Here is a 20,685-nt window from a genome sequence, read left to right as displayed (position 1 = left end):
AACGGAAGCCCCTTCCACTCCACAGCCACCGGCCTGTCCACGCCACACTCTCAGCTCACGCCCAATGCCCTTACCTTGAGCGTGGCTTTCGGCCCTTGCTGGAGGCTGTACTGCCCATCCCGCTTCAAGTATCTCTGTCCCGCCTCAAAAACCTCTTAAAATTCGTCCAGATTCAGCTCAACGCAGAGCTATCAAGCTGGACTTCAACCTCTTCTCCCCGCTACCCTGAGCCAATCTCGTCGTGCCTCCTCTACATCTACAGTGCTTGGCCTCGCCCTTGAACCTTCATTAGATCTGGTCTAAGCCGCTCTCCCCTCTCAAACCTGGAAACTGTTTCTCTTCACCCTCACAGCCACCTTTCCACTTGCTTCGAGTCCTAGCTGCCTAGCGGGAAGAAACAGAGAATGCACACACGTCGCGATCCAGAAAAGGATGCTCTCCGGTAAACGACCTTGAACGCGCGCCCTCGGGGCAGCTCTCTTTAACTGCCGGCGGCCTCAGGCACGTGGTGCCCCATCTCTAGAACACCCTGCCAGGCGCCTCCAGGACCCGGGGGAAAAGCAACCGAACCAGCAAGGCGCTGCCTTGGGGGAGGCGGGCTATGGTGTCATATGATTCTCTAATCACATGATCCCTAGAAATGGGGTGTGGGGAGAGAGAGGAAAGGGAGGAGGGTTGTGATTTGAGTAGAAAAGAAACACAGCATTCCAGGAGAGTCCCGCCTCTACGCAGACAAGTAACCAATGGAAGCCTTGGATCTCCGACCCGTGGCTAATGGAAACTGAGGTGGGCGGGCCACTGCGCGGCCAAGCCCAAGTCCAGGAGCTGACCGCCAGATGCTTCCCCGGGAGAGCGGACCCCGACGCAGGTAGAGGACCCGTGGCAAACGTCTCCCTGACTGCTGTCCAAAGGTCTGGCCAGGGGGTGCGCTGTGCAACTGGGGGGTCCTGTGGAGTCTCAGTTCAGAGACAAGAGACCTGCCTCTTGAAACTCCCCGGGGGTTCTGATGCACTAACGAGGTTGTTGGGTTGTTTTGTTTTTTTTTTTGGGGGGGTGTCTTTTGTTTTGGGAGGGGTGGGAGCAGTTGTTCCTGAGGACCCCAATGGGAGGCTCCTCTTGCCCAGTGTGTCGGAAGGCTGCAGGCCTTTCTCCGGAGCAGGAACCTCCCCACTCTTGGGCCAGCTTCTTTCCGTGCCTCCCACCTGTCTCCGGTTCCCGGCGCTCTTCTCTCTTTCTGGTGCTGCGAGGGGGTCTCGGCGGCGGCTTGCAGCGTGTGTGGGGACCCCCCGCCATCGTTCCCGGGGCTCCGATGGGTTGAGAGAAGACCTGGGCGTGATGGCCGAATCCCTGAGTTGTGATAGCCTTACTTCCTTTCTTGAGGGCGAGAGCTTACTTCCGCCTCTCCCCGCCACTTTTCTCTGCTCCTTCTCATCTGGATTGGCTCACCTTTTGGGAAATCCATCTCCCCTTGACAGTCGGAGTTGGGGGTGCCACCTAGTGGAAGATTTCCGAGCGAGGGCCCTCAGAGGTTCCTGTCCTCCCTGGCCTGTTAACAGGGTGCCCTGTAGAGGTGGCCTGTGGCTCGTCACTCCTAAGCCCTTATGAGAGGTACTGGGTCTCTCCCACCCAGTCCTAATCTGGCTAGGAGATGGCCCCCGGGATGCTGTTTGATTTAGGGGAAAGGGCATTTCCTTCCTGGAGAAGGAAAGGGTAGGGGGGAGACATCCTTCTCTTTAGCCCAGGCTGGCCTCAGATTCACCCTGCAGCCCAAGTTGGCTGGAACTTACAGTCCTCCTACCTCAGCCTCCCAAATGCTGGGATCAAAGGCATGCCTGCCGTGCGTGCGTGGGCGGGATTTCCTGCCTTCCGTTGGCCATCACACAGAGATTGATGAGTCGGACACGGGGAGCAAACCCTGAGGCCCTCAGCAATCAATCCAGGCAGCACTCCCAGGATTAAAACCCAAGTGCAGACTCTACGCAGCCCCCATACCCACCTGTTTCTACCCTGCATGAGTCACCCGGCCGGGAACGCTCTCCTCCACCCTTCTGTTTGGACCTCTGGCAGTGTCCAGGGACACCAGTTGGGGACCAACCCAGGTCCAATTTCCTGGATCTGTTTTTCCTGACCTGATACTTGGGCGTGAATTTGGAAAGTGAAAGTAATGTTATAACTACCAATTTGCATAGTCGTTGCAGAGAAATAAAGTAGGGGGAGAGGAAGTGGCTCCCTAGAGGGTCTTTGAGCATTGCTGGGTTTGCTGCCTCAGATAAAATAGTCATTCTGGGTTGCCGGGTAGGCCAGCTGAGCTGGGAAAAAAAGGCTAATTAGGGAAGTGAGAGGTTCAGTTCCTCCCGCTGAGGCCCAGGGGCAGCGAAGCAGTCTAGGGACGAGGTCTTCCCACTGGCCGCTGAGTTTCGATTTCTGAGTAGGGAGAGACGGGCGGGCGGTAGGTTTGATGAGCCCGAGAGGGCCCGGGTGATGTCGGGGAGGCTCGTCATGAAGCTGGCTTCGAGGCTGGCCCAGCCTCTGTTGTCCCCCCCCCCGTCCCCCCGGGTGGGGAGGGGACAGTTGTGGGCGCACAGTGGCTAGCCTGTGGGGAAGGCAGCCCAGTATTTCTGTTTTCACAACTTTCTCAACCTCTTGGGTTCCCATCTGATCACGTGGCTGATGACTGTTTCATCAGTCACCCCCCCACACACCCCCAAGGCCCTTAAAAGGTTCGGGTGGGAGTTTAGCACTGGGCTGGCTGTCCTCCCGTGGCTCCTGACGTCTCCTCTGCCTGCCAGTTAGTGTTGTCCCTGGTGGTGCCAACTCTGCTCCCTTCCGCTCACCTGGAGTCGCAGGTGTGAGGACTTAGAACTGATCGGCACTCACGTGCCCACTCATCGGCGCTCACGCTCACAGTGCGTGCAAGCTGTGTGTGGCGCGCACGGGTCGGACGCTGACTCGGGCGGAACATCGCCATGCTTTCCTGTTCACTCGTTGAGGAGGAGGCACGTCATGCCCTGGCCTGGGCATGGAGGAGTTCGGGGGGCTTAGACTAAGAGGTGGCCTGGGCTTAAGATGGCTGCCAAACTCTTCTTGGCATTTGCAGGCAGACCATGTGGATCCTGGCGAGCTGGCTGGCCTTAGTGGCAGGGCTGGTGGCTGGAACACAGTGTCCAGATGGTCAATTCTGCCCTGTCGCCTGCTGCCCGAACCCGGGAGGAGCCAACTACAGCTGTTGCAACTCAATTCTGGTGAGTGTCTCACGCCCCCGCTGGCAGCCCGGGCCTTCTGAAGGGCTGGCTACCTTGCTTTGGCCAGACGAACTCTGGCACGGGTCCTTTGGTCTATGTCACCTTCTCTTTCCAGGAGATGTTGCTTACGATACCGAGCCGTCGCCTGAGCAGCTCCTGCCAGAACCACGGCCACTGTGCTCCGGACTACTCTTGTGTCCTCACCGTGTCTGGGACTTCCCGTTGCTGTGCCTTCCCTAACGTGAGGGCGCCATTGGCGTGGGGAAGGGGCTGCTTAAATTAAGATCTGCGCCCACCCCTTTCCTGATCACTCTTCTAGTCCCGGGCAAAAGGGTCCTGCTCACCCAGGCCTCTCCGTGTCCCGTAGGGTGTATCTTGTAGTGACAGCCGCCACTGCTGCCCCCAAGGCTTCCTCTGTAGCGCGGATGGGAAATCCTGCTCCCGAAGATCAGGTGTGGTGCTGCACGGGGGATGGGGCAGGCGGGGAGCAGCGACAGGCGGGTGGGCGTCCTTTGCTACCTGAGGTGCCCAGGAACCCAACTGCTTGGGTGGCCCTGGTTCCTGAACGGAGGGCCACCTCTGGGAGTAGAAGGGGACAGACGAGGGTACAGAACACGAGGTGTTGTGGGACATGGCGAGACCATGCGGGAGTGATTCCATGTCAGCCCCCTTTCACTGGGTGCCTTTGTCACCCTTCTGCAGTAGGGGCCATCTTGCGGCGGGAAGGGTGGCTTGGGGCACGGAGGTACCGTTAGACTTCCTGCTGCCTGGAGTGATCTTTGCTGACCGGATGTGTGCAATCCTGGATCCTCCCGTCTGCAGATAACCTCGTGGGTGCTGTCCTTTGCCCCGGTAGCCAGTTCGAATGCCCGGACTCCTCTACCTGCTGCATTATGATTGATGGCTCCTGGGGCTGCTGCCCCATGCCGGAGGTACAGGCGTGGGGAAATGGTGGCGACTAGCGGAGACGGGTACAAAGCTGGGAGCTGGGGCTGACGGAGATGGATTTAGGGCTGTCTCTCTCTCCTCAGGCCTCTTGCTGTAGTGACAGGGTGCATTGCTGTCCCCACGGGGCCTCCTGTGACCTGGTTCACACACGATGCATTTCACCCACGGGCACCCATCCCCTGTTAGCGAAGTTCCCCGCACGAAGGGCCAACAGGGCAGGTGAGGAGGCGGGGAGTGGAACTCTCGGCAGGGGGAAGAAGTTCCCCTCCATCCCGGCAGCCCGTCCCTCACACCCCGTTCCTCTTTCAGTGGCTTTGTCGTTTTCCGTGGTGTGCCCGGATGCACAGACCCAGTGCCCTGATGACTCTACCTGCTGTGAGCTGCCCTCGGGGAAGTACGGTTGCTGTCCGATGCCCAATGTGAGTGAAGGGCTGGGCCGGGACACATCCTTGCAAAGGGTCCTCCCGTGGGCTGTTCGCTGGGAGCCTCAAGGCGCATGCTGCCCCCTAGTGGGGAATCGGAGCAATGTCCGTCATCAGCCTGGCTTGCTCCCATGCTCACCAGCGACCACGCTTGTCCCAACCTAGGCCATCTGCTGCGCCGACCACCTGCATTGCTGCCCAGAGGACACTGTATGTGACCTGATTCAGAGTAAGTGCCTGTCCAAGGGCAACAGCACGGACCTCCTGACCAAGCTGCCCGGATACCCAGGTACAGGGACCGGCTGGCTCTGGAAAGAGGGCCTCTGCTCAGTTCTGGAATGGGTTTCGGGTGGGCGGGTGGGTGTTGGTGGCTGCGTGGAGGGACCTGGTAGGTGTGGCCCCTCCATGCTGGCCTGGCCAGTGGGTTGAGACAGCCCCACGCTCCATTCTCCACACCGGCTTCCAGTGCCTCCGATGGCTTCTGCCTACCTCACAGTGAGGGAGGTGAAGTGTGACGCGGAGGTGAGCTGCCCAGACGGATACACCTGCTGCCGCCTCAGCACCGGGGCCTGGGGTTGCTGTCCATTCGCCGAGGTACCTGCCAGCTGTGGGCATACGGGCCCAAGCAGAGGGGGGCAGCAGCTTGGCTCCAGTTCTTACTGGCCTCTCTCCGTCCACCTCAGGCTGTGTGTTGTAAGGATCATATCCACTGCTGCCCGGCAGGGTTTCTCTGTCACACAGAGACAGGGACCTGCGAAATGGGAGTCCTCCGGGTACCCTGGATGAAGAAGGTCACGCCCCCCCTCAGCCTGCCGGACCCCCGAGTTCTGAAGAGTGACGTCCGCTGTGATGACTTCACTAGCTGCCCTCCTGACAATACGTGCTGCAGGCGCAGCTCTGGGGGCTGGGGCTGTTGTCCTATCCCGGAGGTAGGTCCATGGGGAGGGGCGAAGCAGGGCGGGGGTCGGGGGCAAGAGGCCCGTTGCCTCATTCTTTCTCACTCTGCCTAGCCCGGGGTGGCACCCAGGGCTGCGATTTGTCCCCAGCCGGAGGAGCTCTGAGGAGAGGCGGACTCCCGCAGTCCCTCTGGTGGAACAGTCTTCTCTGCCCACCCCTAGGCTGTCTGCTGCTCAGACCATCAACACTGCTGCCCCCAGGGTTTCACCTGTACCCCTGAGGGGTACTGTCAGAAGGGGGACACCATGGTGGCTGGCCTGGAGAGGCTGCCCGCCCGCCAGGCATCCCCGTTCCAAATTAGAGATATCGGTTGTGACCAGCACACCAGCTGCCCAGTAGGACAGACCTGCTGCCCAAGCCTGAGGGGAGGCTGGGCCTGCTGCCAGTTGCCCCACGTGAGTGCCCGCCCGCCCGCCGCCCCGGGGGGGGGGAGGGAGCCGAGTCCCCGGGACAGGCGCGTGATGGCAGCCTGTCCCCCCCCAGGCCGTGTGCTGTGAGGATCGGCAGCATTGCTGCCCAGCTGGGTACACCTGCAACGTGAAGGCGAGGACCTGCGAGAAGGACGTGCACCCCGGCCAGGCTTCCACACACCTGGCCTCCGGCCCCAAGGCCGGGGATGTGCAGTGCGGGGCGGGGTACTTCTGTCACAACAACCAGACCTGCTGCAGAGATCGACAAGGAGGCTGGGCCTGCTGTCCCTACCTCAAGGTCAGTGCTTATCCCCGACTCTGGGGCTGGGCTTGGCCGGCCGTGGGCTGAGTTGGGCCTTGTCCAATCCTCACTCTCCCTCCGCCATCCAGGGCATCTGCTGTGCAGATGGGCGTCACTGTTGCCCCCTTGGCTTCCACTGTTCAGCCAAGGGAACCAAGTGTCTTCGGAAGAAGGCCCCTCGCTGGGACATGTTTTTGAGGGACCCAGCGCCAAGACCACTGCTGTAAGGAAGGGCTACAGACTGAAGAACTCCACAGCCCTAGGGACCCTCCTGTCGGAGGGTTATCCACCACTCAGGCCACCCTAGCACTTCTCTCCCTAGAGTCCCCCTGACCTACTCCTTCCGAGTCGCCCCGCCACCGTAGGAGGCGAAAGACCTTCTTTTGTGCAAAGAAGGCTGTGGCAAAAGGCCCCCCCCCCCCCGTTTCAAACTGCCATTTCTTCCGATTTCTGTGGACCTTGTGGCCAGGTGCTCTTCCCGACCCACAGGTATCGTGTGAGCTTGCTTGTGTGTATGTGTGTGTGTGTGCGTGCTCGCGCGTGTTTGTGTGTGCTCCAATAAAGTTTGTACACTTTACGAGCTGTGTCTGATTTGGTGCGCCGGCAACAACACACCCCATGGAAACACACACGTGACAGGCATTAACCTCACCAGCTTTGTATTTTTTTGTTGTCCAGAGTCACCATCACATTACCCCCAGGACCGCCCCAGCCACCAGCCCTGTGACATCCAAGCAGCACCCCTCCCCTCCCCACGGCTCCACAGAGACTGCCCCTCCCTTCCCAGCCCTCACCCTAGCAGCTGAGGCCGGGTCGCCCCTCTGCCCTTCCCGCAATAGATCCATGTGTATACAGGCACTGCTCCCCCACCCCGGCCCTCCTCCCCAGCCCCTTCCACGGGGGGGTGGGGGGCTGGACCCCTCCCACCTCCCCCTGCTCGGAGGCCGATCCTGGGTCCCTTCCCAAGACACTCGCCCTGCACAGACCACCGATGAGCTCAGCAGGCCCCAGAGCCCTTCTACCGGCTAAGGGCGCACGCGCGCGTCGCTGCCGCAGCGCTCCCCGGGGCGCACGCGCGCTCCGGGAACCCGCACTGGGCGGGAGGGGGGCAGCCGGCAGACCCCCACCCCACCCCCACCCCCGGGGCCTCGCTACTTGACGTTGAACACCATCAGCGGCCGCTCCTCTCGCCGCTGCCACGGGCTCTTCTTGTCGCCGGCCTCGTCGCCCACCTCCGCCCCCAGCTCGTCCTCCGGGCTGGTGAGCGAGTCGCGCCGCAGCTCGCTGGCGCTGCTGCGGGAACTGTCCCCACGGCTGCGGCCCCGACCCCGGGGTACCGTGGCGGCCCGGCCCTCGGGCGCCACCACCTCGTCCAGCAGGGGCGTTAGCGAGTTGTCCTCGGGCGAGCAGAGGCCCGTGCGGCTCTCGCTGCTGCTGGGCTCCGTGTCCTCGCTGAGCGCCAGGCGCGGGGGCGCGGGCGGCGGCGGCGGCGCGGGCGGCGGCGCGCGCTCCCGCTCCTCCCTCGGGGGCCGGCGGCGCGCGGGCCGGGCCTCGTGCACGTCGACGCCGGAGTCCAGGCTGGCGTCCGTGCTGCGGCCCCCGCCGCCCGCCTGCAGGTCGATGTAGGAGTGGCGCACTTGCGAGTTGGAGCGGCCGTCCAGGGACACGAACCAGGCGCGCGGGTGAGGCTTCACGCCCAGTTCCAGCAGCTTCTTCTCGGTCAGCGCCTGCAGCTCGCCGTTGAGCTGCGCCATGGTGGACTCGTTGAACAGCACCGGGATGGTGACCGAGCCGCTGACCGGGGCCGAGCGCCCGCCGCCCCAGCCCTCGCCGCCCCCGCCGTCGCCGCCCGCCCCCGCGTGGCCCTGCAGCAGAGGGCGCTGGGGGTCGGGCTGAGGGAAGGGGCGTGCGGCGCCGGCGGCCGGGCCCTCCGGCGGGGTGGCCTCGTCGCCCACTCCCGCGGCCCCCGCCTCGCCGCCCAGGCGCACGTAGTGTGCGGGGATCACCAGGGTGGGCATGACGTTGCGGTACACGGTGTCCTTGAGGTGGTCGATGGAACCGCAGAAGATGAGCTGGCCCGGCTGGCTCAGGGACGGCGGCCGCGCCAGCTGGTCCACGGACTGCGACAGCAGGAAGTCGGGGGTCTTGCTCTCGGCCGCCCCCTTGTGGCCCAAGTAGTGGTCGAAGGACGGCGGCGGCGAGGGAGGCTCGTGCAGGAAGGCGGCCGCCCCCGCCGGACCCCGCCGGTATTCGTCCAGGCTGGGCTCCAGCCCCGCGGGACCCTCGACGGAGCGGGCGCTCTTGAGCCCTCCACCACCCTCGCCGCTGCGGGCGCCGGGAGGCTCGGCGGCCGGCCGGCTGGCGGAGCGCGGTTTGGCACGGAAGAAGTCATCCCGGGAGGATGCTAGGTCGCGCGAGCTGGAGAAGGCCGAGTGGAGGGAGCCCGGGGGCGGGGCCTCGGGGTCTCCGGACGACGTCGGCTCCAGGGGTCCCCCGCAGATGAGATGGAGTTGAGACATCGACGTAGCCTGATCACGTTTGTTGTCCGAGGGGCCGGAGAGCTGCAGCTTGCGGTGCTGTTGTCTTGGCTTCAAGCAGCGTCTCCTGGAGAGGAGGGAAGAGACGGGACCTCGGGAATGCCGAAAGCAAGGGGATCTCTGTAACCCCCACAGATGCCAACACAGGGGATGACTAGAGGTGACTAGAGGATGTCGGGAACGGTCAAGAGAGATGGGGAAGGGGGGGCAATAGATGACGGCCTGGACGCTGTTTGTAGAAAGATGTAGCTATCTGTCACCCCTTTCTCTAAAGCCACCAGTCTCTCGAGTCTTAGCTCTTGCATTGCCGTTCTTTCCTGAGGGTCAGAATTGTGCAGAGCACAGCAGCAGGGGTCCGGTGAGAGGAGGCAGGCGGGGCGGGCCCCAGGAGCACTCACCGGCAGTAATAGATGAGTAGACACAGCAGAATGAGCACCAGCAGGGCCAGGGCCGCCAGGATGGTCAACAGGAAGATTGTATGGTAGGTGCCGATGTCCTGGATGCCTGAGGTGATGGTAACCAGCCCTGTGCCAGGCATGGGCTTAGGGTGCCCTCGCCCTTCGCGAGGCCCGAGCTCCCCTGGCCCCCCTCCCACCGCCCGCCTCTCCCCCACTGCCCCACCAGTCTCACCAGATGTAGGGGAGGCCATGGCAGCTACCCAGTACCCCAGCTGTGGAGAGACGAAAGTCCAGTAGAGCTGTCGGCCTTCCTTCCTAATCACGCCAGTGCCATTGCGGACCCACAGCCCTGGGAGAGGCCGGAGGAGTTCATCAAACTCAGTGTTCCGCCAGCCCAAGCCCCGAGTTCCCTCCCCAACACTTGCACCCTGCCCGTCACGCTTACCACTCTTGGGGTCAAACCTCCAGGCTGGAATGCTGGTGCCCACAGCAAGGGCCCGAGGTTCTGAGGGCACGGGCAGGGACAGGTGAATGGGGCCCGAGAGTGGCACCTCTGTCCCATTGCCTGTCAGCAGGTGCACACTCACAGCAGCCAAGGGTATCAGCTCCAGCCAGGAACCATTGCCTGGGGGAAGAGGACACTGATGCGAAGGGCCAGGTCCCTGAGGAAGGAAACAGTCTCCCCTCTGTGTTCAGCACGTGGCCTACCTGAGCCGGAGGCCTCAGTGCCCAGGAAGGCAGGGAAGGCCCGCATTTCCTGCTGGGTGCTGGCAGGCGTGAGCGAGGCCCAGAGCTGGCTGTAGGTGGAGCTGACGGGCAGGCGGGCGGCTCTGCGCTGGAACTGCGCCCAGGGCTGGGAGCGGGCACCTAGATGGAAGGCGGGCACTGTGGGAGCCTAACCCGGACCGAGGCAGAAAGTGTGTATCCAGAAAAGAGAACCAGTGGGTTAGGCTAATCGAAAAGGCCGATAGAGAACTGAGTAGCCACAGATTGTTGACTTAAAGGGATGTGGTCCTGGTGACCATGTGACCTTCCGAAAATTACTCTCTCTCTCTTTTCTTATAAATCTATACAACGATGAGCGAATTGGGGCCGAAGGGGAGGAAGGCACAGAGGTTTAGGAGGTTACTACTTACTCAGACGCCCTGGGTTCTGTTGCCAGCACCTACATGGCAGCTCACAACCGCCTGTAACTCTAGTTCCAGGGGACCCAATACCCTCTTCTGCACACAGTACACAGAAATACACTTAGCGCGCGCGCACACACACACACACACACACAGTAATGACAGTCAGGTCCTGAGCTAGCAATGTCTTCTGAGTGGCAGGTACTACATTAGGCACTGGGATGCAGAACTAAGGGAAAACTCCCTGACTTCATGCTCGCGGACTAGTGTTCTTTCTTCTTCTTCACATTTTGTTGGTTTTTGTTTCCTGGAGACAGGGCCTCACTCTGTAGCTCTGGTTGTCCCAGAACTCACAGAGACATGCCTGCCTCTGAGTGCCGGGATCAAAGGCACGCCCCAAGCTGGATGTGCTGTTCTCTACAGTTTCTCTAGAACCTTCTGCTACCATGGAAAAGAAGGGTTTGGTCTGTGTTATCCACTTATTGCCCACTTCATGTGGCGAGGGAGCCTGGCCTGTTGGCACACATGTGTGATGGCAGCACACAGAGAAGAGTCTATGGCAGGATCTGGAGTGTCAGGCCCCGAACTTGGAACTGCAGACTTCTGAGATCTGGTCTCAAAACTCAAAGAAAAAAAAAAAAGGAAAAGTGGCCAAAGACCTGAATTTATCTTTTAAAAATAATTTTTCCTTTATTTTTATACATAAGCGTGTTATATCTCTGTGTGTGTCTGTGCACCACACATGTGTGGTTATCTTAGAGGCCAGAAGAGGGCGTCAGATTCCCCAGGACAAGTCGGTCTGTGAAGCGCCACAAGGGTGCTGGGAATCCGATTGGACCCAAGGACTTGGAAAAGCAACAAATGCTCTTAAACACTGAACCATCTCTCCAGCCTCAAATCATCTCCATTTAGATAGACACACATTAGCTTACAGTCCTCTGTGTGTGTGGCGGGGAGCTGAGGGAACAGACATATAAACAGAATTCCAATCCAGTGTGGTCATAGGTAACATTTATTAAGCTTCAAAATATCCTGGATGCTGTCCTAAGCGGCTCGGCTATGTATAGCAACCCCCTTAATTAGCCTAACGGCCCCTGAGGTATCAACTCCATCTTGTAATGCAGAAATGGAACCAGAACTTGAGCAACACACCAGGGCTACCATCCTGGAGCCTGGCCCTGTCACCCCACACCCGCACCCCTCCACACAAGTCTGTCCTGCTGTATTTTGAAATGTGGGGAGCCTGGCCCACCCGGTGGGGTCCTGCAGGGTAAGGGAGAAAGTGGGAACTGCATCCCTGGACATGCAGGAGAAAGGCCCAGAGGTCACAGGCCACAGTGGGGTGGAGGCTGCTGCGTCCTGGAGGGCACTGCCAGCCCTCTGAAGAGCTCAGCGCCTCATACCAAGAGCTGTGGAAGCCGTGAGAGGGCACCGAGCACTGGGGCACCAAAGATCCATTTGGCATTTCAGAGTCTGATGTGGCATCAGCCAAATGAAGATGGCAGCCAATCAGTTTGCCACTAAGGACTCAGTCAGGACTTAAACCGGGGGGAGGGGTCGTTCCGCTCCAAACCACACTGTGGCTCTGTGGCTCGTTGCTATGCGTCAAACATCTTTATACTACACACCAGTCCAGAAAGAGCACTGGGCCCTCACTGCCCCTACCGCCGCCTGCCAGCTCCACCCAACGCCCTCTCTAGCCGGACGCTTGCCCTCTACTCCCAGTCCACGCAGCCTTCCGCTCCCTGACCCTCCCGGATTTGCAGTGGACCATGACCACAAGGCAGGCTAAGGGTTTGTTCCTCCTCACCCCCGTGCCCCAGCACCGGCCCTCCACTTGGCACAGAGCAGATGCAGAGTATGAGCTGAGATTGAAGGCACAGGGACCGCGCTCCAGGCCGCTGGATAGCTGTCCAGTTGCTACGAGGACCCCTCAGGGCCTCAGAACAGCCAGGCACCCAGTAGATGCACAACAAATACATGGAGGTCCACTGAAGGTAACCAGGTCAGGGAGGTGGGGATCGGGGAGAATAGAAATCACAAACGCCCCCAAATAAACTGTAAGTATTTATTGAAGACCTAGTTTGTTTGTTTGTTTTTTTTTCCTCTTAGCACATTTGATGCATTTTTTTTTGTTTTTTTTTTTTACTTTAAGTTGATGAAGTATTACCCTTCCACATCTTATACGTGCATGAAGTACGTTTCGGAGAGGTTAAGTGGCTTGCCCCAGGACACCCAGCTACGGCGTGAAGAAGGAGAGCTTTCTGCATATAGGTCAAGGAAGCGGGAGGATTCAGGAAGGCAGGGCAGGGCGGCGCTTACCTGGAGAGCCTAGGAGGATGTGCACAAGGTCCTCATAGAGGATGAGGGTGGCAGGCCGCTCTGGGAGCAGGTAGAGGCTGACGGAGGCGTAGACTGCAAGAAGGGGGGGGGGGCGTCAGCTCTAGAAGCGTTCCCTAGGTGCCCGTTTATCTGCGGCTTTATCTTCCCGCAGCCCCTTCTGTATGCCCCAGCCCGGGCAGCAGCTGCTGGGAAGCTGCCCCCTTCCACCCCCAAGGACTATTTTGGGAAGGGGCTGATGGTGGGTCAGCTGCTGTCCTGCCCCGCCCCCACCCCCACCACTTTCCACCTGCCCCTGCACTCACGTGGGAGCTTGTCCACACGCCACGGCACGGAGTTGGTGAGGAAACCCGGGCGGGCGGCAGTGACCAACACCCAGGTGCCCAGGCGGTAACTGAGGGGCAGGGTGGCCACGCCCTCGGAGTCCGTGGTTCCAGCAGCCAGCAGAGTACGGTTCCCAAACACGTCTACTGAGGCCCGGGCCAGGGGCACCAGCTCGCCGCTCACATAGACCTGAACCTTGATCAGGATCTCTGCAGGAAGATGGGGTGAGGAGAGTGAGGTTGGGAGAGAGAGGTTTTGGGGGCTGACTCCAGCGTGGGGCTGGGGATCAAATCCAGGCCCTCTGTCGGCGGGTTGTGCTCTCTGCCAAAGCCAGCAGAGGGGGAGGGAGAGTTATCCCGTTTCACCAGCTCTAGCCCATGCACGCTTTCACACTTCCAAACTCAGGCAATGTCTGTGAGGGGTGATGTCATCTTTACAAATGACAGCATCCTCCCCGTCCCCCATTCTTACCCGGTTCATGAAATAATACATGTCACAGGCCACAAAATGCTATATTTGCTAAAAGCTGTCCTCGGCCCATTTTAGAGATAAAGGAAGTGAGGCTTAGAAGGAGCTAAGTTATTGCGCTACAGTTGAGTGAGAAATCTGAGCTCCAAACCTAATAGCCTAGAATATAATAAATCGGTCGGTAGCCAGTTGACCCCAGCAGACCCTTGTCTACGGAGAGAAGACAGGCCAAGAGCGAAGGAGTCAGGGGAGAGTGCGGTGGAGAGGGAGAGAAGGCAAAATCAAGTAACTTAGAGGAAGACTGGAAGCTAGGTCCGCATTTGAGTTCTTAGGAAAGAAAAAAAAAAAGAAAAATCAAGACCCTAAGAAACCTGTTCTCTTTCTCACTTGCCCTCTTTCCAGGATCCTTCCCAAAAGCTGTTTCCTTTCCAATTTAGGGACCTGCCTCAGCTACTGAGGCCAAAAGGAGTATCTTGATCCCTCCCCTCAGGTCTATGGCTGGTCAGCTACAGTCTATGCTGTCAGTCACCATGACAACGCCCTCATTCCTCCCAGGAGATAGGACAAGGGAGCTGGGGCCCTAAAGAGGAAGGGCTACTTGGGAAGCAGACCCAGGCCCAAGGGGAAACTGGTGTGTGTGTGTGTGTGTGTGTGTGTGTGTACAGGGGACCGGAAGCAGGAAACTTCCAGATTCCCTGGCTGTCTATGACCTCCACCTCCAGGGTAACCTGACCGTGCTGGCCCTGAAGGGGAGGTGCTCCGAGCTTGCATGGGGTAATGGGAACCTGAAGTACTCTCACGGGATCCCACAAAGTCTGCCCACAAAGTCTGCCTCTGCCGTCTAAGCCTTTCCACTCAGCACCAGCTTCTCCCTCAAGACCATGCCCCGCCCCGTGCCTTCCTAAGGAGTGTCGGAGACAGAGGGGGTCAGACGCACAGGAGGCAACTGGAGAAATCCACTGGGTGCTGGGGGGGGAAATCCCAAGTAGGGAAGGAGTCTGGAGCTGAGCGCGGGAGGGGCAAGGGGGAGGGGGCGTGGACAGCCACAGGGCCTCAAGAAGGGCTTTCACGGAGCCTGACGCTCAAAAGGGACAGGTGTCTCAGCTCAGGCGTCCAACGAGAAAATGCCACGCCTGCCCCTGGCATCCCATCCAGCTGTTCCCGGAGCCCACCTCCCTCTCCGGGCTAGGCCAGGGCCTAGCTCTTCAGGGCGGGACACCCACTCTGCCCACTCCCACTCTGATTCTTCAAGGAGTGGCAGCCTCCTGCCCCAGTAGGAATTTTGAGAAGCTAAAGAGGGCTTGACTGCTCCCAGCCCTCTCCTAGGCTAGGAACAGCTGGGGAGAGCAGCTGGGAACAGGGGGAATCCGGGAGTCTGAGGGAGGCCTTTGGGCTCAAGGGCCAAAGCCTCAGGAGAAGAGGGGCCTGGGGTAGCAAAACAGAGGTGGGCAGGTGAGGCCCGAAGGGGCACCGGTGCCAAGCTGGGAGGTGGGGCAGGTGCCTCGCAGACTGTTTCCCCTCCTCCCGACAGCCCGGGCTCCCAGCCAGCTGCCTGAGAGAGAGCCCCTTATCCTGGCTCTATTCCAGCTAATTCCCTGGGCCCTCCCTCCCCTGGGGTGCAGAGCTTTGTGGGAGGAGCTTCCTAAGAAGCTTGGGCCTCTTCTCTGGGGAACCGGGGGGGAGACTGAGGCACAGGAAGACCCCTCTCCACCCTCAAAGCCTGACGCTCCATACAGTATCTACGCCTCTCCGCTGTAGCCCTGCCTCATTCCAGGAGGAAATCCGACCTCCTCCCTTCATCCGGACCCTACTTCCCTCAACCAGACCACCCCCCCACCCCACCCGCGCGCCTTTCCTGCCAGCTTCTGGTGTGGGGGGTGGGGGTGGCGGTGTAAGGAGCGAGGAGCACTGTTTCAGGATGGAGTCACAGGCAGGGGAAGGAACAGCAGAAGCGTCGAGGTGGCGCAGGAACCTGAAAGGTGGGAGAGGGGAGCAGGGATGGGGAGGATGGAGGCCCAGAGCACCCAGGAGTGAGCTGTGGAGTCAGGGTCTCCGGTTCCGACCGCAGGGGCTGCCCCTACCCCCACCTCACACACCCATCTGGGCCAGGTTAAGGCGTTAGGAGGGTCAGGGTCCTTGTGTGTGTGGGCGGGGGGGGATTGGTAAGCGAAATGAAGACGGGGAGATCTGGAAGCTGGTAGAGGAGAGTAGTAGCAAGAGACGGGTTGGACGAGGACCCAGACACCTGCCCTCTCAGCTGGTACTGCCCACAGCTAGCCAGCCAGCTCAGCATCGCTCCGCGACCACAGCCCTGCCATGCGCCTTGGGCTGGGAATCACAATTACCCCTTTTCTCAGGCCCCCCTCCAACCGCAGCCCCTCCCTCCAGCATGAGCTGATCAGTGTTTATTCGGTGAGCCCCAAAATCTAAACCCGGGGGGCTGGCTGGAAGCTGTCAGGCTCCCGGGTGAAAACCCCGTTGGAGCAGTCAATCCCGCCCACAGCCTCACCCACTCCCCCTCTCCCCTCCCCCCCCCTTGCAGCCCAGCTCTAAGCTCCCAGCCCCCGTCCGGCCCAGGGTGGCAGCCGATGCCTGCGCCCCCACCCAGCCTGGGTCGCAGCTAGGGACCTGCGGGGGGCTGCGGAGCCGGCGCCCGCCCCAGCCCGCCCCTGGGCGGGTGTCTTCCGCAGACAATAGCCCTGGCTGCAGCGCCTCGCGGACCAGGAGGGAGAAAAACAAGTCGGAGGAGGCGGCAGCGCCGAGCCTGGAGACCCTCGCCTTCCCCATTGTGCCTCCCCAAGACCCCCACAGCAAACAGTCCCCCCAATCTCTCCCCCAGAAGCACCGATCTCAGGCCGCCTCCCCCCCCAATCCCTAGAGCAGGATGCACCCCAAGTCGCTAGCACCATGAAGAGGGGCCAGCGGTGGCCGCCGATCCCGGGGCGCAGGCCCACGATCGCCGACCCTCGCGGCCGAGACTCACCCTGCGGGCTGGGGGGCTCCGGCGGAGACTTGCCGGGAGCCCGGGAGGCGCCGCCGAGCAGCAGCCCCAGCAGCGGCAGCAGCCGCGCGAAGACACCGGGGCCACTCGGCGGCGGCATCGCGGGGCTCGGCCGGGCCCTAGCGGTCCATCGCTGCCGCCCGGCCCCGCTCGGCCGGCCCCGCTCAGCCCCAGCTCTGCACCGCTCCGCGCGGCTCGGGCTTGGGCTCCCGCTCCGGCTGCGGCGCCCGCTCGGCGCGATTGTCTCCGCCCGGAGCGGCCGCCAGCGCCCCCTGCCGACGGCTCCCGGCACGGCGGGCCTGCGGGCACCGCCCCCTCGCGGCCCGGCTCAGCCTGCAGCCCACCCGGCGGCCCCCACCCTCCAACTCAAGGCTCCAAACAGCAATGGGGTGCAGCGATTAGGGGTAATAACCGGGTTGGGGTTCGAGAGCTCTTGAGATGTGGTATAAAATAGTGCGTGTGTGTGTGTGTGTGTGTGTATGTGTGGAGGGGTATTGCTTACTCCTAAGGGTTGTACTTAAAGAGAGACAGAGAGACTCTTTTCCCACAGGGAAAGGTCGGAAGTGCTAAGGAGGCTGCAGCCTCCAACGTTGGAAAGCTGATCTGTGGTGGCTTCTAGCCTCTCTCTTCCTCACGCCTCCCATTCAAAACCAGGCTAGGCAAGACAAGTTTCTCACAGCCTTCCAGTCCATCTTGTCTCAAACAGGATGGTCTGAAACTCAGACTGGCCTCGAACTCGTGGCTATCTTCCCGCTTCTGCCGCCTCTTCAGCACAACCTGCTACCCAAGAGAGGACCCAAGAGAGCTTCCCGAGGGAGACGAGAGACGACACAGCAGTTCTCTCTACAGAAGAGGCAGACTCACCAGGTCTTTCCCTCCCTCCCTTCCTTCACTCTTTACTTCCTCTTTTCCTTCTTTCCTTCCCCTCCCCCTCTCCCTCCCATCTGTTTCTCTCTTCCTCCTCCTTTTTGGCAGTGTCTCACTATGGGGCCTAAACTGTCCTTGAACTCATCACCACCCCTCGCGCACACACACACACACACACACACACCCCTCAGACCCTGGCATAGCTGGCGGAGAATAGAGGGGAGTGCACGCGTCCCCTCCTTTTTCATAGAAATTTCCATGTAGCTGTGTTCCCCAGCCCTGTGCTTATGTAACCAATTTTTTTGGAACCTAAAGCACAGGCTTTAGCACTCAGCCCTGGTGAATTTCATCTTGTTGGTCTCGGCCCAACTCTACAATCTGTCGGGGCTGCCTCGAATCTGCTTCTCCTGCCCATGGCATCGCCGCTCTGACCGCCGAAGCCAGGGGTCCTCCATGGGGCAGAGAGGCGGCTGCCCCCTCCACTCAGGGGACTCCTGATAGATGCCCCCCTCCTAGCCGCCCCCTCAGTTTTATCGAAATCACTCAGGTGTAAATCTCAGCCACTACAGCCCGGCTCACATTTCCCCTCACAAACGCCAAGTGCTTTGCTGGCTCAAGATAGGTGGTCTGGGCTGCTGAGTCCCAATGACTGACTTGGGAGGAAATCTGGGGGGTGTTCAATGACCACAGCTTAATCTTTACTTAAACAGTCACAGTCAGCCAAGTGGAAACCTGTTCTGGAACTTGCCATGCATGGCTGTCAAATCACTGTTTTGTTTTGTTTTGTTTTCAGAATTTACTATTTAACCCCTCTGGGGTACAATGGAGTCTCAGCCCTTGGGAGAGGTCGCATCAAACTCAGTGTCGGCTCACCTGCCTCCCCTCCCGCTCCAACAGACCAGTACCCTAGGGACGCCCTCCCCTCCACAGCCACAGTGTCCCTTCCTTGCCAGAACTTGTTCCCTTGTCGCTGGCAGAACTTTCTTTTCTGAACGCTTTGCCTCATGCAGCCGTGAGGCTCCTTCGTTCCTCAGATCCCCGACTACCTGACTCCCCTTTGGGAGCTTTGGACTCCACCAGCTCCTCCTCTCCTCCGTCCTCTTCTCTCCTCCCATTTCCCCCTCTTCTCTCTTCTCCCTTCTCCTCACCCCATTCCCCTCCTCTTTCTCTGTTTTTCTCCCCACCCTCAATACAGTAGATTGTACTTAGGATCTTGAAACATACTAGGCTCTTCCATTGAACTATGTCTCAGCTTTCTTTTTGTTTGTTTTGTTTTGTTTTTGAGTCAGTGTTTTTCTGTGTACTCTTCTTGGCCATCCTGGATTCGATTTGTAGACCAGGCTGGCCTCAAACTCACTGAGATTTGCCTGCCTCTATCTACCTCCCTCAGTGCTGGGAGTGCATCACTGCACCCCGCTTTCTTTCTTTTTCTTTCTTTTTTTTCAATGTGGTAGAAATAATGGCCTTTATTAGGAAAGAATGGGAGTGGGGTAGTATGCTGGGAAAAGGCATTGCCTTAGTCAGGGATCAAAACACCATGACCGGGCTGGAGAGATGGCTCAGAGGTTAAGAGCACTGGCTGCTCTTCCAAAGGTCCTGAGTTCAGTTCCCAGCAACCACATGGTGGCTCACAGCCATCTAAAATGAGATCTGGTGCCCTCTTCTGGCATGCAGGCATACATGTAGGCAGGACATTGTATACATAAAAAAAAAACAAAAAACACCATGACCAAACAGCAAGTTGGGGAGGACAAGGTTATTTGGCTCATACTTCTAGATCACCGTCCATCACTGGAGGAAGACAGGACAGGTACTCAAACAAGACCAGAACCTGGAGACAGGAGCTGATGCAGAGCCCATGGAGGGGTGCTTCCTCCTAGCTTGTGTCAAGGTGATATACAAAACCAGCCAGTTTGGTCATACATTCAAAGCCCTTCTTTTTGGAACAGAATCTAATGTAGCTTAGACTGCGGCCTCAACCTCTCAAACTCACTCATACCTTGGATTCTACTCTCTCCAGCTCATGAGTTCCAGTAGAACAGGCATGTTCTACCAGTCCTGGTTCACACAGTGTCACTCACTGACTGAACCCGACTAGGGCTTCCTTTTCCTGTGTACTAGGTAAATACCCTACAAATAGAACTACGTCTCTAGCCATATATATACATATGGATATATATATATATATTCTACATTTATATATTTATGTATATGGTTACTTTTTGACACAGCATCTCAAAACAAGCTTCCCAAGCTGTCCCTAGAACACACTCTGTGAGCTTGTGATCCTCCTGCCTCTACCTCCAGGATGCCTGGGATTATAAACCTGGCCTCTTCCCTCTATTTTCATTCACAGCCCCGGCCACCAGGGACTACACTCTTATTTTTTGGTTTGCTTCATTCATCTTCTTGAGTGTAGATTCCATGGGATAGAGGCTAGCTCTGCTTACTGCTCATCCTGGCTTTAGAATAGTCGGAATAGTCCTAGCACATGCTAGGTGTTCAAAAACCATTTCTGGAACATGTGAACCAACACACCTCATGGGACTCCAGAGGAGAGCCCACCTCCAATCCCCACAGCTGGAAAGCTCCCTTCTACAGCCCAGCCCCTTTCCTAGCGGAAGACCTGTCTCCTCAGAAGGCTCAGCATCAGGGCTGATGGACAGCATCTGCTTCCCCTGCCTATGGCACCTTCCTCCTGGAGCTGAGCCCAGCTGGCTTTCTTCTGCCCCTCTTCCTTCAGAACAGCGCTTTAAAGGTCTTTGTTGGGGGAAGGACAGGGAAGACGCAAACGTCATTTTCCCAAGTCTTGGACTATTTTGAGGTTTGTCCCTCCAAACCAATGTAAAATGCACAGCTTAAAGCTGCCCAATCAGGGAGCCAGGCATTATGGCTCATGCCTTCAATTCCAGTACCTGGGAAGTTGAAGTGGATTGCTCTCTGTGAGTTCGAGGCCAGTTTGGTCTACACAGTGAGCTCCGGGCCAGCCAGGTCTACATAGTGAGATTCTGTCTCAAAACAAAACAAGCCACCAAAAAAGCTGTAATCCCAGCACTTGGGGAGGCTAAGGGAGGTGGATCTCTGTGAGTTCCAGGCCAGCCTGGTCTACAAATCAAGTACAGAACAGCCAAGGCAGAGAAACGCTGCCTCTAAAAAAAAAAACCAAAACACCCCCCCCCCAAAAAAAAAAAAAGACGCAAAGCTGCCTGCTAAGGATCCTGCATTTCTTCTCTGGTGCTCCTAACCCCCATCTCACTTCCCAGTGAATCTCACAGGAGGCCCTTCCACCATTCCTCTCTTGCTTCCTCACACCCAACACCATACTGTAGTCCCTGGCAGCCAT

The 20,685-nt window shown here is 59.0% G+C and overlaps 2 protein-coding genes and 1 long non-coding RNA gene across 5 annotated transcripts; 2 read left to right on the top strand and 1 right to left on the bottom strand.

Moving 5' to 3' along the window:
- Nucleotides 1-725: 725 nt before the first annotated feature.
- On the top strand, nt 726-6,857 carry Grn (granulin precursor). Of its 2 annotated transcripts, none has more exons than XM_021642771.2 (13): nt 726-868; nt 3,098-3,242; nt 3,358-3,483; nt 3,610-3,694; nt 4,065-4,174; nt 4,274-4,409; nt 4,500-4,609; nt 4,778-4,901; nt 5,079-5,206; nt 5,296-5,541; nt 5,731-5,964; nt 6,053-6,277; nt 6,370-6,857. In XM_021642771.2, the coding sequence occupies exons 1-13, from the start codon at nt 837-839 to the stop codon at nt 6,505-6,507; spliced, it is 1,839 nt and encodes a 612-aa protein (XP_021498446.1). In that variant the 5' UTR covers nt 726-836; the 3' UTR covers nt 6,508-6,857. The 2 variants fall into 2 exon arrangements, with proteins under 2 accessions (XP_021498446.1, XP_021498445.2); XM_021642770.2 differs by having other exon boundaries at nt 771-911.
- Nucleotides 6,858-6,922: 65 nt separating this feature from the next.
- Nucleotides 6,923-16,591, bottom strand: Fam171a2 (family with sequence similarity 171 member A2). 2 transcript variants are annotated; one of them, XM_021642758.2, is made up of 8 exons: nt 16,458-16,591; nt 12,988-13,215; nt 12,665-12,757; nt 9,924-10,082; nt 9,661-9,840; nt 9,448-9,564; nt 9,216-9,342; nt 6,923-8,884 (listed from the first exon to the last, which is right to left on the bottom strand). In XM_021642758.2, exons 1-8 carry the CDS (start codon nt 16,573-16,575, stop codon nt 7,432-7,434), a joined length of 2,475 nt encoding a protein of 824 aa, XP_021498433.1. In that variant the 5' UTR covers nt 16,576-16,591; the 3' UTR covers nt 6,923-7,431. The 2 variants fall into 2 exon arrangements, with proteins under 2 accessions (XP_021498433.1, XP_060242603.1); XM_060386620.1 differs by having other exon boundaries at nt 9,216-9,321.
- LOC132655121 (uncharacterized) lies at nt 15,359-18,789 on the top strand. Its single transcript, XR_009592759.1, has 4 exons — nt 15,359-15,453; nt 15,832-15,886; nt 16,017-17,342; nt 18,136-18,789. It is a non-coding gene; the product is annotated as an uncharacterized LOC132655121 (long non-coding RNA).
- Nucleotides 18,790-20,685: the final 1,896 nt, after the last annotated feature.

This window comes from Meriones unguiculatus, chromosome 7 (assembly GCF_030254825.1).
Source record: "Meriones unguiculatus strain TT.TT164.6M chromosome 7, Bangor_MerUng_6.1, whole genome shotgun sequence".
Classification (NCBI taxonomy): domain Eukaryota; kingdom Metazoa; phylum Chordata; class Mammalia; order Rodentia; family Muridae; genus Meriones; species Meriones unguiculatus.
Note: the sequence above shows the minus strand (reverse complement) of the source record. Positions and strands in the feature narration are given on the sequence as shown.